At 44.9% G+C, this 19,511-nt stretch overlaps 1 protein-coding gene across 1 annotated transcript in view; it reads left to right on the top strand.

Annotated features, from left to right (window-relative positions):
* Positions 1 to 19,511, top strand: part of ATRX (ATRX chromatin remodeler) — a 2,430,811-nt gene that overhangs the window by 352,440 nt on the left and 2,058,860 nt on the right. Inside the window, exon 8 of the mRNA XM_069612585.1 lies at positions 7,449 to 7,516. Within this exon, the coding sequence (XP_069468686.1) occupies positions 7,449 to 7,516 (68 nt within the window). The remainder of the gene's footprint in view (positions 1 to 7,448; positions 7,517 to 19,511) is intronic.

Genomic DNA, 19,511 nt, shown 5'->3' with positions numbered 1-19,511 from the left:
GGTTACGCATGTTTACAAGTAGTGGTTATACATGGTAGAAATTACATAATGCAGGACAGTAAGGAGAATATACATTGTGCATAATATATACATATAACATAATATATACAGGAAATATGCAGTAGGAAGATAGAGAGTATATAATTATGTACATAGTACGTCTGTAGAACAGTGGTTATGTTGGTGTAGGGCAGGACTATCGGTCATTTTCTTTGATCCAATTGATACAGTTAGATCTGAAGAGAGCGTAGGATTGGGGAGATCTCAAGCCGGACGGGAGGGAGTTCCAAAGCTGGGCAGCTTTGACCGGGAAGCTGTTTCCTCCGGCCGTACTTAGTTTAAATGGGGGTATCACTAACTGGTTGGAGTATGCTTCTCTGGTGGGTCTAGTGGAGATTTTTCTGTTGAATCTAGCAGCTAGGTATTTGGGTGCTAGATGGTTGATACTTTTGAAAGTTAGAGAAGCTGTCTTGAGTTTGATTTTGTCCGCTGTGGAGAGCCAGTTGGATTGTCTTCTAGCCTCTGAAATATGCTCCCTTCTTGGAATTCCTAAGGCAGCTCTAAGAGCATTGTTCTGTAGTGTTTGAATCTTTTGCAACGTATGTTTATTGGCCCCTATATATAGTGCGTTGCAGTAGTCCAATTTCGACAGCACTAATGCTCGAGCAAGGGTTAGGCAGTTGGCAGTGGATAGGTATGGTTTTGCGGCTCTAATCAGCTTGCAGGTATATGCGGTGCTGGATGCCATTGCGGTCACCTGTTTAGTTAGGGAGAGGTGGGAATCAAGGTAAAACCCTAATGTTTTTACCTCTTTTGCTACCTTGATAGTGTTACCGTCTATGACGAAGGAGGAGTATTCTTCTTTTAATCTTTTGATGTTTTGTGTGTTCCCCAGTATGATGAGTTCTGTTTTGTCATCATTCAGGCATAGCCCGTGGGTGGCCATCCATGCCTGAATGATGAGATAAATCTTATTCACCAAGGCCAAATCTTGTTCATAATCCCCTGAAAGTGGTATGAGAATCTGAGTGTCATCCGCATAGTTAGTGTAGGTGACACCCAGATTATCTAGATCATCGAACAAGGGCTTCGTGAAGATGTTGTACATAGTGGGGGAGACACAAGAACCTTGTGGGACTCCACATGTGATGGATACAGGGTCAGCAGCAGCAGAAGTAGAGAAGACTCTCATAGTTCTACCGGTTAGGAATGATTTGATCCATGCGATGGCATGTGTGGAGAAGTGGGCAGCTGTTTCTAGGTGGGTGCAAAGCACATCATGATCCACCAGGTCGAAGGCTGCAGAGAGGTCCAGTAAGAGGAGTAGGGCCATCTTTCCGGAGTCTCTCAGCTCATCGACCTGAGTTTTAAGATCGATGAGCGCGGTTTCAGTTCCATGCTGAGGTCTGAAACCTGATTGTCTTGTGCCTAGAAGGTGGTGCAGCTCCAGATGTTTTTGGATCTGCAGGTAGGCTACCCTATCTAGGATTTTTAATAGGAAGGGTACCGTTGTGATAGGCCTGTAGTTAGTCGGGATGGATGGGTCCAATGTTTGTTTTTTTAGGAGGGGGAGGACCCAAGATTGCTTGAGGTTATCTGGTATAGTGCCTGAAACAAAGGAGGCATTAATAAGCTTAGAAATGAATGGGGAGAGGTCTCTGGCTGCGTCTTTTATTAGTTGGGCTGGGCATAGGTCGCCTCGGCAATTGGATGGCTTGAGTGAAAGTATTATCTTTTCGGTTTCAGGTATAGTTACTTTCGAGAAGTTAAATTTATGGTCTGGTTTAGTGCTGGTTGGTGGTTTGCCTCTTAGGTTAGTTGAGGGTGGAATATTCTGTTACTTTATCTCAATTTTTGTTTGGAGTGTGGCAATTTTGTCATTTAGTGCTTTTTGGATGTTCGAGCACCATATTTTATTTTTGTCAGTTATCCTGGACAGGAATGGGGTTTTCTAGTTCCTTTAGTATAAGGAATAGTTCTTTCGTTCCAGATTTGGCCTGCAGTATTCTGTTGTTGAATTTCTCTTTTTGCTTTCTTTATTTCATTTTTGTAAATCTTGGAGGCATTGATGAGTGCAATTTTATTTGTCTCTGTTGGGGTTAGTCGCCAGGCAGATTCGCATTTGCGTTTTTCAAGTCTTAGAGATTTGAGGTGAGGAGTAAACCAGGTGTTTAGGTGGGCTCTGGGCTTACTCTTTCTCAGTTTCAGTGGGGCAATAGTATCTAGAGCTGTAGCCATGGAAGAGTTGAATTCATTTACTAGTGATGAGGTGTCCAATAAGTCAGGTAGAGAGTTTAGTCTGGGGAGGATAAGTGGTAGCAGTTTTTCTGTAGTTATAAGTTTTTTGTTTCTGGTTGGCAAGGGGGGAGCCAGAGCAATTTCAATAGGTAGGGCCAAGTTAACATTTAGGAGGAAAGTTATCAGTGCATGATCTGTCCAGATTTGTGGGGCGATATCGACAATCGTTGTATTGCAGTTATAGTCCGCAACCCAGTCGAGTATACGGCCTTTTTCGTGTGTGGGTTGTAGGATTTTTTGGGAGAAGCCTAGTTCTGAGATGACATTAGTGACATTAGTTGCTTGCAGGTCTTTAGGGTCATTGTAGCCTAGGTTTAGGTCTCCTAGAAGGATAGCTTGGGATGAAGTTTTTAGGTTGTTTGAGAGGATCGTGGAAATGTCCTCCTCAAACGTGCCAATAGGGCCTGGTGGTCTATAGATAAGGTGAATAGTAATAGTTTGAGAGGGAGATGCGAGGAGTTTAGCAGTTAATGATTTGCAGGAGTTAGTCGTTGAACTTGGTTCAATTTTTAGGGTGAGATTATTTTTAGCAATAATAGCTAGGCCACCTCCTCGAGAGTTTACTCTATCTTCTCTAAGTATGGTGTAATTATGGGGTAAGGCAAGCATTAGGGCAGGTCCTGCAGCTTGGTGCAGCCAAGTTTCTGTTATGGCGAGGATGTCATAATCTCCTATTTGAATGAGATCCGCAATTTCGGTAGCGTGTGCTATTAGTGACCTGGCATTAATAAGGGCGCACTTCAGTTGGATGTTCGGCTTTGCTGTGGCCTGGGTGGTATTACTTTTCTTTTTAGGTGTGCTGGTGGTATTACTTTTCTTTTTAGGTGTGCTGGTGGTATTACTTTTCTTTTTAGGTATGCTATTATTAGCATTGGGCTGCTTATTTGGGCGGTTATTGCGATGGAGGTCAATCTTTATAGGAGGAGTGTTTCGGATGTTAGTGTTACTTCTATTGCAAGAGGTATTGAGCCTAGCTAATGGTTCGTAAATTCTAGGTAATCTTGAACGTAGTTTTGCGTTTCTACTTGCAATGTCACAGGGGAGGTATGTTAGCGATTGGTGGGTAATAAGTGAGTGTGAAGATTGATGGCTGGGCTCTAGGGGGGGAGTTAAGAGTCCTTCATCCACGGGCGGTATGCCCTGTAGTGTAGGCCTCGGTTGGTGGTTTACTTTTGGCATTGTGGTCCAAAAGGCTGACAGGTAAATAAAAGTTAGTATCATTGTGACCTGGTTTTAGGCGCGAGCAGTTGGTTTGCAAGAGTCAGGTACCTCTAGGCAAGACAGGGCAATCATATGTAGGCTAAGTGCAATCAGTGACAGGCTAGATGCAATCAGAGACAGGCTAGATGCAGTCAGAGACAGGCTAGATGCAGTCAGAGACAGGCTAGATGCAGTCAGAGACAGGCTAGATGCAGTCAGAGACAGGCTAGATGCAGTCAGAGACAGGCTAGATGCAGTCAGAGACAGGCTAAATGCAAATCTGGGTGCTGGGTGCCTCTAGGCTAGTCAGAGCAACCATATGTAGGCTAAATGCGATTATAGATAGGCAAAAGCAATCAAAGGAGAGGCTAAATGCAGAACTTGTACTGCGCGTGGCTCTGTAAAGGCATTTGTGTGGTGGTCAGGCTGTGTGGGCATAGGCAGGACCATAGTGTATGTGGAGAGGGCCTTGGTCACATATTAATGCGTATGGGCAGAATCAGACTGCTGTGGCTGTCAAGAGGAGTAAAAGTACCTTGTGTGAAGAGAGCCAGGGGGTCTGGCAGACGGCAGCCACAGCACCAAACAGGCACAAAACAGGTGCTGGCCTTGCCTCTCATGGGCCTTGGAATGAGGGGGCCGGCTTCGGCGGCCAATGGGCCAAGAGGTAGGCCCGGCAGCCAATCAGCTGGCTGCTGGGGGCCTGGATCAGTCGGCTGTGGATGCTGCTTTCAGGGGGCGGCCATCTTGGAGTGGGGGAGAGCCTTTGTTTCGCCATTCCTATGCAGGAATGGTTGGTGAAACGGTGGTCTCAGGCAAGTGGTCAGTGGGACGATCTAGTGGTCGTTTCGCCAACACTAGTACAGAGTCTTCGCTGGTGGACAAGAGCACATTTTACAAAGGGGAAACCCTTTTAACGATCCAGAAATACAAGCCGTCATCACAAAATGTGTCCCTGTCAGGGTGGGGAGCTCACCTCCTTCACCACACAGCTCAGGGTCTCTGGTCTCACACACTGGCTCAGAATCACATCAACCTGCTAGAACTTCTGGCAGTCTTCAGAGCGCTTCAGGTGTTCGAACCCCACCTATCCAACCTGTCAGTGCAGATCCTAACAGACAGCACGACGGCGATGTTTTACATAAACAAGGGGCCACTCGTTGACCAAATCTGTCCAAGCTTGCCCAGAAAATCTGGACATGGGCACTCAGACGGAACATTTACCTGTCATCCCAACATGTTCCAGGGGATCTCAATTCACTAGCGGACGCTTTGAGCAGAGATCCCCTCCCAGAGGACCATGAATGGCGACTACACAAAGAAGTCATAGAAGAGCTCTTCTCTCAGTGGGGTTTCCCCACTATAGACCTGTTTGCCACAAGCAAAAACAGACCATGTCCAGTCTTCGCATCCAGGTTTCCCCAGCCAGGCTCCAAGTGGAATAATCTATGGATGAATTGGTCAGGGATGTTTGCCTTTGCTTTTCCACCAACCCCTCTGATGAGGAAGGTGGTTAACAAGATACACAGGGAATCGATGACGCTCATCCTAGTTGCTCCTATGTGGACGAGGCAACTGTGGTTTCCACACCTATGGAAACTGGCGGTGTGCGACGCCATCAAGCTCCCATGCTGGTACAATCTACTCTCACAGCACAGAGGACAAACAGTGCATCCCCAACCCAACTCGATGAACTTGGCAGCATGGCTCCTGAAGTCTGAGTTCGGCCATCTCAATTTACCCCAGAGATGCATGAACATCTTGCAAGAGTCTAGAAAACCTAACACAAGACACTGTTACTTTGTTAAATGGAAAAGATGTTATTTGGTGCCAGAATAAACAAATCAAGCCAATTGATTGCACTCCTTCCAATATTGTCACCTAAATGCTCCACCTACTGGATGCAGGGTTGGTATTTAATTCACTCAAAGTACACCTGGCGGCGTTGTCGGCCTACACCACCTCCCATAACTAAGTGTCATGGTGGAAAGTGCCAGTGGTCAAAGCCTTCATGGAAGGGGTAAAGAGACTCCACCCTCCAAATTCTTAACCACCACCAGGTTTAGACCTTAATGTGGTGCTTGCTAAACTCATGGCACCTCCATTCAACCCATGCATAAAGCTAGTCTCAAACACCTGACTTAAAAAACTGCCTTCTTAGTAGCCATTACATCCATAAGAAGGGTCAGTGAAATTCAGGCTCTCCGTGCAGGATCCTTTCTTTACTGTTCATAAGGATAAACTGGTTTTACGCACTCACCACAACTGGTTTCACCTAAGCTCATTTCAAAATTCCATGTTAACCGTCCATTGAGCTACCGGCCTTCTTCCAAGAACCCAAAAGCTCTGCTGAGGTGAAACTCCACACACTCGATGTGAGGAGAGCGGTCCTCTAGTACGTGGACAAGACCAGGCCGCTAAGAAAACAAGATCAACTGTCCGTAGCTCTAGGCAGAGAAGGAGATCGCGTCTCTAAAGGTGCCATCTCTTACTGGATAGTCTGATGTATCCAATTGCGCTACTCCCTTTCAGACAAAACGCTGCCTTTTACGCTGAGGGCCCACTCCACAAGAGGTACTGGGGCCACTCTGGCTTTCATTGCAAATGTACCCCTTGACACCATTTGAAAAGCAGCTATATGGAGCTCTATTCACACCTTTACTCAGCACTACTGCATTGACACCCATTCCAAGACAGATACTCAAGTGGGACAAGTGGTTCTAAGACATTTGTTCGCTCATGACCCTTCTCACATCCCACCTCCTTCTAACACTGCTTGCTTATCTATGCACAGCATGTGATCTAAGCAGATTTCAAAAGACTCAGAAGGGATACGTTACTCACCGTAATCAGATTTCTGATGCTTGTATCTGCTTAGATTCACATGCGCCCGCCCTTCCTCCTGTCTGAGAGAAGGTGTATGGATGCTTGTAGACTTATCTATCTTATCTGCTTGGATACTATGTATTCCCGCTACTCCTCATGCTAACTCATGTCAGAAAAAATAAAATCTGATGGTCCTACCCACGTGAGGGATCATGGGTACAGTGGACATCACATTAGGGATAGTATTACTGGCACGCCCTAGTTCGACGCCCCTTTTCCGAGTTTTGAAAAACAAACTAATACTCCACAGCTTCCACTAGATGTCAGCCTATGCACAGCATGTGAATCTAAGCAGATACAAGCATCAGAAATAAGATTACAGTGAGTAATGATATATATATTCCCTCCTCACATAATCCATTCAAAGAACAAGTTACCAACTGGTAATGTTCTTTCGACTGGATGTTCCTCCAATGTATTCCTCATCGCCCTCCCATCCTACCCCTCTGTAGATTTTCCGGTCTTATTACCACTTCAACTCTCGCAATGCTGACACCTGGCTACTGGCACTATCTATACAACAGATCAAGAGGGGAAAAACAGAGCCGAGGCCAACGGGCGCCGCGCGTGCTACTTGTATACCTGATGACGTCACCCTCGACGGAGGCCTCCAAGGGACTTCGATGCACTGCAGCCTCTGCCGAGAAGAAATTTCCGAATCAGCCAAAGCTAGAGGAATGCATCGAAGTTGAGGAATACTTTGGAGGAACATCCAGTCGAAAGAACGTTACCAGTTGGAAACTAACTTGTTCTTCTTGGCATTCGCTTGGCAAAACTAGATGCATGCCTTTTTTGTCCAAATTAACTTAGCTGGCTAACCTGTTTCGATGGAGTTAATAACTTAAATTGGGGGGGGAGTTCAGTTAAGGTTAAAGGAGATGTACAATTAAAGAGATGTAATGGTTGAGGCGGAATTTGTTTTATTGGGGTTAATGTATTTGGCAACATTGGGGGGGTTATGGGTGCAGTTAAATGGAGGGTGTAACAGGGTTGTGTTTGGAAACTGATTTGCATTGACTTGGAATGAAATTGACTAACTTGTAATGTCTGTCATTTTTTTGTAGACTTGTTATAAATTTTACATGAGCGACGACATTAATCGAGACGCTGATGGAATGGATGAACAATGCAGGTAGCTTCTATGCATCTATCTAAATCATACAATTTAGTTCACTACTTTTTTTTCTGTTAGTTTTCTTTCTGCGTCTCATCTGCCTGACTAGCTTGATCAATTATCAGCATGCCGTCCTTATTTGACAAGAGGAGCTCAAAATATGAGGGATAATGATGAACCTTGATGTTCACAATGTGTGCAACTGTCGGATGACCACACTGTATTAAATGTTGTCTGGGAAGTGGGTTGGCGCACAGACATTCTGGACCTACAGGCTGGACTGCACCTCCTGAAATGAACGAGGTGCAGCCTACCCAAGGGACAGGATCCTTGCAACAGGCATACTGTGAACTAGCAGCTGACAGAAGACCCTAAAAAACAGGCAGGGATGTCACAAAGGTATGGGGCTGCAAAGACAGTTGAGGTTGGGTACTAAAAATCCCTCTTCCTCCCGATGCCTGGAAACCTCCTTAAAGCTTAGCGCCCAAGTACGTGGGCGATTATAGCAGATCGCACCACTAGCTGGGAGAGCGTGTGCCGGTGGTTAGGAAAGATTTACTTTTTGCAACTTTATTTCCATAGTTTTCTGTGGAACACCATTCTTTTTGTTTTTGATTCTTCGCTGACATGGGAAACGGACTAGTCCTTGAAACTGTCAGTACTTCGTAACGGTTTCCCTTTAGAACTTTTAAGATTGTAATACTATAAGGATACATTTGCATTACCCAAACATTTTTAAACATAGTATTTTTGGTTACTTTTAAATGTGCCTAAAGACAAGCTAGTGGCATTTTTACAGTTTTCTTCTTTTGCACATTAACGTTTACCACGGGTTAAGATGGCTTTCTAATTATAGTGAACAGGGGGCTCTGGGAGTTGAGCAAAACCCAATCAACGTTAGCGTGGAGAAGGGGTCAAGGCTAAGTCTCAGGAGAGGTGAGTGGGGTCAGGGGATTAACGAGTCCACCCAGTGAAATACACAATGATTCTTGGGTAAGTACAAAAATATTCTGTATTTATCACGCAAAACTCTAAATATAAAACATTTGAGGGTTGCGATTCCAAGGAGATCCACATGCGTTGCCTATGCTGACTTCTAGTGGTAGGCGCAGAGTGTTGCACATGTTTTTGAAGTTTGCAAAGGGAGGTAAAAAGGGGACTGTTTGTAATATTACCCCTAGTGTGACGTCTACTCTACCCATGATCCCTCAAACGTCAGGGTTCCTCAGATTGTTTTGTTTCTGACATGAGGGAGTATTAAGTATGCATGGGGAATAAGTATATAGGGCTCAGAAGGAGCCCTGCTCCACTTGTAAGTCAAGCGCCACAAAATAAGGAAAATGCAGCAAACTGTTAGATTTTCATAAAAGTATATTTTGCAAACAGTTGCCCTATAGAGACACGTGTTTCGGCGAATCACTCGCCTTTTTCAATCAGGGCTAATTAGTAAGACAGAAATCAAAGGGAGGGGGAGGGGGAAGGATTATTAGGAACAATAGAGAAAACATCACAAAAGGAAAAAACAAGAGAAACAAGTCATTAGATATTTTGTATGTGCAAATTATATGTGTGTTAGTGTTCATAAAGTACAAAGAAATTGCTTACCTAAATAGTGAGAACTATAATTCACTTTTTCAAATATGGTGATAAATTTCATGGGATCAATCCCGCCTGTAAAAAAATGTGTTATGTATTATACCCAATCATGAGTATACTCTTTTTGGATATAAAATGAGCATTTATCTGTTTATCATAAGATATATGTGGGCAGCACTATTCGTGAGTTAAGGATACGGATAAGAGAACACCTTTCATCAATAAGGAGCCAGGACTCCTCACTTCCACTTGCAGTTCATTGGCAACTGAGCCATCAAATGGATGACAAAAATGGTATTAAATTTATTGGCCTCAAAAAAATCAGCATAGGAAGAAGAGGGGGAAATCGAGAACTTTCCTTGAGACAACAGGAAGCCCGTACCATATGCCACTTCAGAGCTACAAGAGTGGGCCTTAACTCGGACAATGAGATGGGAGTTTTCCTCTGAATTAATGAAATTTATGCTTCTTTGCAATGTAATATTTTCTACGATATTAATACTGAATAATATTTTTGGATTGAGAGTTGTGGATACTAACTAACATTAGAAATAGTTTATGGTAATTTGGTCTTCTATCATATATACTAATATGCAAGTGGTAAATGAGTTACTTCATATATAATACACAACCCATTAGTTACAAGCTTCCACCGATAGAATTCCAATTCACGTTCGTACTATACTTTAATATGGGGAAACTGTTTTCAAATATAATCTACTTAGTCGTATTTTTGATCAGGTGTCTATATTAAGTCCTGACCTGATTTTCACATAAACAGTTTAAAATTTGAAATGTTCATACCTTTAAAAGATGGCGCCCAGCTTTTCGATCGCCATTGTGAAAGGGTAGAAGGACTACCGTCACCGTAGCGACGGCAGTTTTATTACCGATGCATAGCGCGGCGTCTATGCTCGCTTTCAGACGCCGACGCTTGCGAAGGAGACCACCTCTTGTGAGGTAAGTTCCAAGCACTTCATCCTAGTATTAAATTGTCCTTGAATGTACTCGAGCCGGCACTACAGTGCATCATAAGCAGTATATTACGAAAAATGCGCTAACTACGCACATTTAAGGAACAAAACTTGTTTAATATTGTATAAAACTAATGTAAATACTATCTAATCACATTTAATATAAAGAACTCGCCCATTAATATGGGGAAACTGTGCTCAAACATAATGAATTAGTCCTATTCTTGATCGGATGTCCATGTTAATTTTTAATTTTATTTACATACAATTTAAATTTGAAACGTTTACACCTTTAAAAAATGGCGCTTGGTTTTTGACCGTTATTTTGAAAAGGTAGAAGGACTACCGTCACCATAGCGACGGCATTATCAATACCGATGTATAAGCGCGGCGTCTGTGCTCGTTTCCAGACGCCGACGCTTAGGAAGGAGACCATCTTTTTGAGAGGTGAGCCCTAAGCACTTCACTTTAGTACAAAATTGTTTTTTTAAATACACTCGTGCCGGCACTATAGGGTACTAGTAGCGGTATGACACGAAATAAGCTAAGTATGATCCCTTTTGACATAAGTTACCAAGTACCTATATTGTAACTACTCGCTGGGGCACAGTGCTCGTAAAAACAGATAAATGCTCATTTTATATCCAAAAAGAGTATACTCATGATTGGGTATAATACATAACACATTTTTTTACAGGCGGGATTGATCCCATGAAATTTATCACCATATTTGAAAAAGTGAATTATAGTTCTCACTATTTAGGTAAGCAATTTCTTTGTACTTTATGAACACTAACACACATATAATTTGCACATACAAAATATCTAATGACTTGTTTCTCTTGTTTTTTCCTTTTGTGATGTTTTCTCTATTGTTCCTAATAATCCTTCCCCCTCCCCCTCCCTTTGATTTCTGTCTTACTAATTAGCCCTGATTGAAAAAGGCGAGTGATTCGCCGAAACACGTGTCTCTATAGGGCAACTGTTTGCAAAATATACTTTTATGAAAATCTAACAGTTTGCTGCATTTTCCTTATTTTGTGGCGCTTGACTTACAAGTGGAGCAGGGCTCCTTCTGAGCCCTATATACTTACTTACACTTTACCGGAGTAGGGGGTTTATTTACTTCGTTACTCCACTGTTCAGCTGCCACCTTTATTTATCTAGCGCAGGACACTGATGGTTGGTATTCCAAAATACCCCCCACTACTGTACGATGCATGGGGAATAGTCCGCCCTCGTGAAAGTGTCCGCTAGCTTCATCCTCTTCGGATGGATTGTGTCCTCCCATGTATTCCTCATGTTTGATATTCGATTTCCAGCTGCTTCGGAAAAAGGTTTTTCAGCAGAGGGCGCTGTGCGTCAATGCAGTTGACTCAATGTCCCTCGAGGACCTGTCTCGAGGATGTCCTCGAAGGCATATAGTGCATGCGCATTGTCCATTGGCTTCAGTTCCTTTTTTCTGTATAAGCTATCGGCATGAGACATAAGCACGCTTCATTTGTTACTTCGCGATATGTCTACTTCGTCTGCACAGACTTACTCATGTAACATTTTTTTATGTTGCCCTCACAACTTTGAATGGCTGGTGGCACTGGTTTAATTTTCCTACCATTGTGCGTGTCTACCTTAGGCTGAATCCTCATCTGCAGTAGTGCACCCATGGGTGCCCATTTTGTCATAATGGCACTGGTCTTCTTTTTTCGCCATTTCTTGCTTGTGTGGTCGGTCTTGGGTTTTACTCTGTGCGCCAAACCATGTTTAACCCTTTTGTTTTGCCTTTGGCAGGCTTCAGTGCTGAAACCCACCTCTGGCTCTAGTGTGTCTGGCAGTGCAGGAAGCAAGGGAAGTGCCTGAATCTCCCTGTCCTTAGTCTCCTTGGTTACCTGAATGCACCCAGCGGTGGATGGCTGGCTGTCCTTATAGGACAGCCACCTGGCTGTGTGAGTGACAGCTAGGCTGTGCATGAATGGGAGAAACCTGCATAAAAGGAAAGGCTTTTTGAACTGAAGACAGTCGACCACTGGATGAAACATCCGACGAAGGAAACGAAGAGAAGCTTGCTGCACTCTCCTGGAGTGTTTTGCTTCCAGGTGAAGCCCTGATGCAGTGCCGATGCTCCAATTCCGAATCGACCAGTGAAGCCCTGGAACTGAAGACTTCTTCCCTTGGGTTGGTGGGACCAACTATCCCCATGAATAACTTTGCTGGCTGTACTTCTTTGCTGTTTCTGGAACAGAGCCAGGGGTCGAGAAATCCTTACTCTAGTGAATCATCTTGAAGCCGGACCAGAGCTCCGGGAAGATCCTGAGGACCCTCCTGAAGCAGAACAACCCAAGCCTGCGTCACCTCAGCAGAGTGCTCGACTACAGACGGAAGGGAATCGCATCAAGTGTCCAAGATCCGCGGTGGTGCGATTTGCCAGTAGCTGAAACTGCAAAGTGCTACTGAACTGAAAAGCCCGTAGCTGCTGCCGATCTTCAAACTGCAGTGCAGGCGGAGGAGTCCTTGTCCCCACGACTGAGGCCCAGGATCTGCAACCAGAACAGAGGCCAGCTGGATGATCTTCGAACCTACGGTACTGTCTAGACTAAAGCGGTACTTTACTTTTTGGTCTACCTTGTGTCTCACTGGAGACTTACAGTAGATGCATTATCTGCAGAGTTGCTTGCAGCTTTTCTTTCACAAGCCTTGCAGCTTGTGGCCCAACAGCGATTCTTTACTACAAGCTTTCTATATAACATGGTGCACGATTTTTGTGCAATCTTCCAGAAGTGCCTCAGCTCCCTCGACATTTTCAATTGCCTGTCCTGGCTCCCTGTAGACTCTTCTGACCCTTTGACTTTGTGTTCATTTGCCCCACATAGGTGGTATATCAGTTACTTGTATTGCTGGGAAAGGGTTAATTTATACTTCATTGCGGGATTGTAAAGAACTCAAATGTTAAGAGAACTTGTTAACCTTTGTTTCCTTACCAAACCTTTTCCTTTTTCTATAACCTCAGTATTGCATTAAGTGTAAAAAGTGATATGTACAGTGTCCTAGCAATTGAAGTCCCCTCAGGATAGGAAAGTGTGTGACATGTTTGGCATTTATATAGCACTGTATATATCATTGGTATGATCTCAAAGCGCTGGTAGGTTGAATGCCCTTGGGGACCGCAGTCCAGGTCAGTAGAGACGTGGTGTCATAGGGTGCATGGGTGCACCAGTTGTGTGCAGGTGATGTAATTTCCATATGGTAGATGCATCCTAGCGTTTAGGTGTGGCAGTGAAGATATTAGTTGAATGTGTGTGGTGGGTGGACACTCAGGCTGGGTTCTGGCTGCGTTAGGCCTGTAGAACGCTTGTGAGCAGCTAGGCTGGATTGTCATGGGGTAGCTGCGTTTTATTAGTGATGAGGTATTTCATGGAGTAATGTTCGTATGTGAACAGCTAGGCTGAATTTATCAGGGTTATAGCTGCATTCTAATTGTGTGCTGGTGTAGAGTAGAGAGTAAGCATAATGGGATGGGATTGTTTGCGTGGATTTCTGAGCCAATGCAGCAGGAGCAATTTCTAGGTTGAAGTTGCTGATAATATTTTTTGTTCTATCCAAATGTGGCACTTGCTGACATTTACCATTCTGTCTAGATGTGATGCAGGAGTTTCAAACAAACTGGGAAAATCTGTGGAAGCAAGGCGACACGGGCAAGCCTTTGTGGTCCTAAACTGCTACCTGGATCAATATGTTAACACAAAGAACGGATCACTAGGAGCGGAGTTATTCAAAGTTACAGTGGACTGGATAGTCTTACATAAACCGTCTAAAAGGGAGGAAATCAACCTAGCTAGAAGCTAGCCCTGGGGAAGAACACCCTGACCCTATCAGGGGTGCCTTACCCTAGATGGTTGTGGTGCAACGCCTATCTAATAGAGATAGAAAGGAAGAGCTGACCCTGACTTTCTAAACTAGTGGCATATACCTACTCGGGGCAGTAACATATATTGAGAACATTTACAACTGGCTGGGGTAATAAGGGACAGAACTGCATAATTTCTGTCACAACCAGCTTGTCATGAGGGAACCCTGGAGAAAGGTTCACTGATGGGGTTCCTGGCTCTTTAATAGTACCCGTAGGTCACTGTTACTGAAAAAGCGTAAGTGCAGTTGGAATGTCCTATACAAACACCAAAGCTAAAAATGGCTCTTATAAAAGAACACACTCCGTCTGAGTGAGTGTGCAGTCTACTTTCTCCAACCAGTATCTCTCAGATATGATGGGCGATATCTGTACAGGTCATGAGAGCCCTCATGACCTCGGAAGTGGACTAGTTTCGATGACAATGTACAAGTGGGCCTTCTTCATCAGGACCGTAAGTGTAACGTGGAAAAACAAATTTCTGATCCAGTGTGATTGTACTGGAGAAGTCACTGTGTGTGTCCCTTGAAAGGAGACAAAAAGGGGAGGGGGGCGGGAGAAAGAGAAAAGACAGGAGTTTAGAAATACCAGAACCTGAAACTCCCTGCCTGAATGTCAAAGATTGGCATCCTTCAATTGAAGGGAATAATAGAGAAGGTGCCCTAAATTAATTTACCATAGTGGTGTGGTGCCTGTGCACCTTTCGGGTGAAGTGGGAGTCTTGGAGTCATGTGGGAGCAAAAAAGCACCCCCGGGCGGTGAGGGGGGGTGAGGGGTAAAAAGGGTGTGAAATGCGGTTCTGGAACCCATCTCATACAGTGTGTCAAATGGCCTATATGCCAAATACAAAGGGCAGACTTGTTAAGGCATGTTCATTTGTGCAGCAGTGCAACTGTCGCATCCATGCATGCATCTGATCTCTATGGCTGATGAAGCAAATGGACCTGGAGGAGATCGTCCTTACCTACATAGGCAAACCGACAATGCTGTGGATGTCACTGCTGCACGCGTCGTACTGCATCAAACACTGCAGGGACAGAATACAAAAGTCGGGCATAGTTAAAAATCCACACTCAAGCCGGCCGTTAATAAAATAGGTGCCTGCAGAGGGGCGCGAGGGCAAGCAGGGGCTGCTTGATGCAACGCTGCTGGGTGGTGAAAAAATGTGCCCAAACTCCTCTAGACACAACTAATGAGCATGGTCGCGCTGATGACTGCTCGAAAGTGTCCTGTTGCCATGGGGATGCATCAAGCGGTGCTTGGATGGGCCAGAGGCCCAAAAAATAGGGGTTGGAGGGGGATGACAGAAGAGATCCTGCCAGGTGTGGAGTGCCAGGAAAGAGCTGAGCCACTTGGGGGGAGGGGGGGGGCTTTCAACAGACAGAAAATGCTAAGCAGGGCATAAAAAAATGTGTGCAGGCAAAAAGGTGCCCCATTGCCTGTAGAGCCTAAATCAGAGCACGGTTGCCAAGGCAAATGCAAGGTGTGTCCCGGGATACAAAGGGACAAAATGTCACTGCCAGAATGCGCACTCTGCATTGAGAGTGAGCTGGGGGGGTTGGGGGGGAGGTAAGAGAAGCGGGAGGGGGCAGGGTTTAGACAGAGCGACCCACGTGATGGTACCATGGCTGCTAATAGCACAGTAAGGTGGGCTCTACGGACTGTATGTGCACAGCAACCCAGATGGTCAATGGGCAGGGCAGACTAAGAGGAGGGGGGGGGGGGGCACCAAAGAGGGAAATACTAAAATCTCAAAACATATGGCTGATCGTTTCATGGTTACAGAAGCGTTACGATTAAGTCAGGACTGATATTCCTTCCATTGAATGTTCTCGTTCAGGGCTTGGGAGCACGTTTCAAGTCTATAGATCCACTGTTCACGCCTGAACAGAATATTGTTGAAGTTGCCCTCCTCTTCTGGGTGGTATGCCCTTCTCTATGATTGGCCATCTAAGTTGGTCTGCAGTGTGTCCTTCTGCCACAAAGTGTCAAACTAACGGAGCAGTGAGCTTGCCTGTTCTTATGCATGATCTATGCTCTATCGTGCGTATGCGCACTGGTCTGGTGGTCATGCCTATGCATTTCAAATTACATGGGCATGTAATCATGTAGGTAACCCCTCTTATGTTACAATTGGTAAAGGTGTTCTGTCTCCAAGGAGTCTTCCAACCTATGTCTATCTCAGTAGTGCAAGAGGTATGAGCGCAGGGTAGGTGTTCCATAGGGTGCGTTGGCTCAAGTTGCTTCTGGATTCCGGGTGTGCCAAATTATTCAGAAGTTTGTCTCTAATGTTAGAGCGCCTTTTGAGAGCGAAACACGGAACTGGTATAGTGCTCTTCCTAGTGTTGAGAATAGGCCAAAGTTTCTTCACCTCCTTTTTGATCTTATTCAAGAGGGGCCAGTAGCTGAAAACTGCTGTGAAGCCTGAGGTCTGCATTTGGTGTGCTGTTGTAGGGTGACTGATCTGGGACTATTTCTGGCTCTTTTGCACATACCTTTCATGATGCTCATCGGGTAGCCTCTTTCCGCTAGTTGGCTTTTAAGTTGTTTGGATTGTGTAGTGTAGGCAGATGTCTGTGTACGTAGCCTTCGGTATTGCAAAAACTGCCCAAAAGGTAAATTGCCTTTGAGGGCCTTTGGGTGGCATCTAGATTATCAAAGAAGTGAGTTCATGTCTGTGACTTTCTTGTAGACACTGGAGGAGAAGCCCCCATTCTCAGCTGTAATGGCCAGGTCTAGGAAATGTGTACTAGATTTGTCTTTGTCCAGTGTAAATTTCAAATGTGGGCTAAGGTGGTTAAGCCAAACATGGAAGGTGGCTGGCTCTGTCTTTGAAGATTACAAAGATGTCATCAATGTACCTGCGCCAGATGGCCAAATGGGCACTATAGGGGTTTGTGTTGGAATAGATGTGACCATGTTCAAATTGGTGGACATAAAGGTTGGCGAGGCTGGGGGCAAAGGTGGCCCCATCACCGTTCTGGAGATCTGCTGATAAAATGTATCCTCAAACAAAAAAGAATTTCTAGTGAGGGCTATTTCAGCGAGATGTAAGATGAAAAAAAGGGGTACTCCATGTAGATCAATGCCTGAGTTGAGTAAACCACTCAGCATGTCTAGTGTCTCTTGTTGGGGTATTCGAGTATAAAGGGACTCGATCGATGGTCACCAGCCACTCTCTCTTGATTCTAGTGCAATGAGTCTAGTGGAATCTTCGATGTAACTATTCTTTAAGGGGATTTGATACTTAATGAAGAAAGCAACAAACTGTGATAGTGGTTCCAATTCAGAATGAATACCCGAGACGATAGGTCGCCCCGGTGGAGGGATAATGCCTTTGTGGATGTTGGGTAAGGCATACATGGCTGGGAGCTGGGGTGAGTGGGAGATAAAGATGCCTCTTTGGCACTGATGTATACTTCTGCTTCTACCTCGTCGACTATGGGTGCCAGCAAGGATGGTGCCGGGGTAGCTGGTAGAATCCGGTAGCTGGCGTCATCTGATGAGGGTGTTAACCATGCTGGTGTAATTGGCAGTGTCCAAGATGACAATGGCACCACCTTTGTCAGCTGGTTTAATTTTAATCGCTGTATTGTTGGCAAGATCTGTAAGGGCAAGGAGTCGGGGAGGGCGGGGGGGTTTGTGCAGTTATTGTGGATAAACGGAATGTGAGATTCCAATTCTGTAATCTTTTTTAAGAAGGGCTTGCTCGAATATCAGACTCGACAGTGGTAGAGCAGTGCGAAGGAAAAAACTGCGATGGCGGGCGAAGGCCCATTACATCTTTGTCTTAAGTGTGTTCGGCAAAGAATTGCTGCAGCCTGATTTTTCGCATGAGTTGCATACTTTCGACACACGTTTGGAAAGGGTCGTACCGGAACGTCGAGATGAAAGATGAGCCTTTCTGTAGGATCTCTTGTTCAGGAATAGTATGTGCAGATTGATTGACTATCAATGAGGAAAGAGCGAGGGTATTGCTCCTTGTCCTTTAATGCGTGTGACCACTGATGATTGTGGGTGGTTCTGCTATCGAGATAGATTCTGTCCTCTGCCGCGCTGACCTACAAAAAGGCACCGCAGGGGGGCTCCCTTGATTGATTGGTTCTGCCAAACTGGACTCTTCTGTTTTGCTAATTACTGTTGCCTAGCCGTTGCTCGAATTGCTGCTTGAACTATTCCAAGATCTATTGGGGCCACCCCTTTGGAGGTTCTGGAAAGGTAATTGAGCAGCGTCCCTTCTGGCTTGTTTAGCCTCTTTTCAAATACTTCTCACCTATGTAGGGATATACCTTGACATGAGTGAAAGCTGAAAGGTCTTTGAGTTTCGCGATTTTCCTGTTTAGATTGTTATCTTTTAGTGATGCCTCCTAGGATGCTCAATTTGGCCGTATATATGTCCATGGTGATTTTAGTTTTTAGTGCCTCACTCTTGTCAAGTTTGCATAGTAATTGGTCCGTTACTGTTTTGGCGGTTTCTGGTGCATTTATTAGCAATAAATGACCAGTCTTTTGTAAATTTCAGGTTGTCCAGAAAAATGAGAGGTTCTATGCAGATGAGCCCATTGGGTGCAGCATGCGCCCTCAGGCACTCTTGTCATTAACCACAGTATAGTTTGGTGCGGATGATCTTCAGAATCTCAATGTCATTCCATTAATCATTGTTTGATATATTTTGTGGTGTGAGGTCTAGACCGAGTAGTGAGGGATTGGCTAAAATGCCATCAACTAATTCTTCTGAAAATGCAAGGAAATTGCTGTCTGCCATCGAACTGCAAGGAAAAACCGTGAAGGGTAAGGAGAAGAGGGAAGAAGAAAAAGCCCAAAGTGAAGAAGCCTGAGCTCTGGCGTGAGCAAAGGAGAAACGAGACACTGAGCGGCATGTCACGTTCAATTCTGTATTCAAATATCAGGAGAGATTGGTGACCCTACCTCCAGCTTGCTAGAATTAATCTATACCAACAACTTCAACCAGTTGCACGAAGAGAAGTTTCAAACAGGGAAAATCCGTGGAAGTAAGGGGTCATGGGCAAGCCGTTGTCCTAAACTATTACCTGGATCAATATGTTAACTCAAAGAACGGTTCACTAGGAGCGGAGTTAATCAAAGTTACAGTAAACTGGATAGTCTTACGTAAACAGTCTAAAAAGAAGGAAGTCAACCTAGCTAGAAGCCTTAACAAGTCTGCCCTTTGTATTTGGCATATAGGCCATTTGACATACTGTGCATGAGATGGGTTCCACGACCCAGATCCGCATGTCGCACCCTTTCACCCCTGTCAAAGGCTCGTTTAGCATCTGGGGCCGCTATTGCGAATTTCTGGTTAGTTCTCCCCTCCTCCCACCAATACGATTATTTCGAAGGGATTGTGTCCTCCGACGTATTCCTTATCTTAGATATATATAAATCCTTCAGCTTTGCTGGCCTCGGAAAATTTTTTCGCCAGAGGGCGCTGCGCGTCGATGATCGCCGAGTCGATGACCCTCGACGGCCTCCGTGCCGACGTCGACGTCATCCTGCCTATAAAGGCCGCGCGCAGCGTCCG

Source organism: Ambystoma mexicanum, chromosome 5p, assembly GCF_040938575.1.
Source record: "Ambystoma mexicanum isolate Mex_15411 chromosome 5p, UKY_AmexF1_1, whole genome shotgun sequence".
In the NCBI taxonomy this organism is placed as follows: Eukaryota; Metazoa; Chordata; class Amphibia; order Caudata; family Ambystomatidae; genus Ambystoma; species Ambystoma mexicanum.
This window is presented reverse-complemented; position numbering and strand designations above follow the sequence as displayed.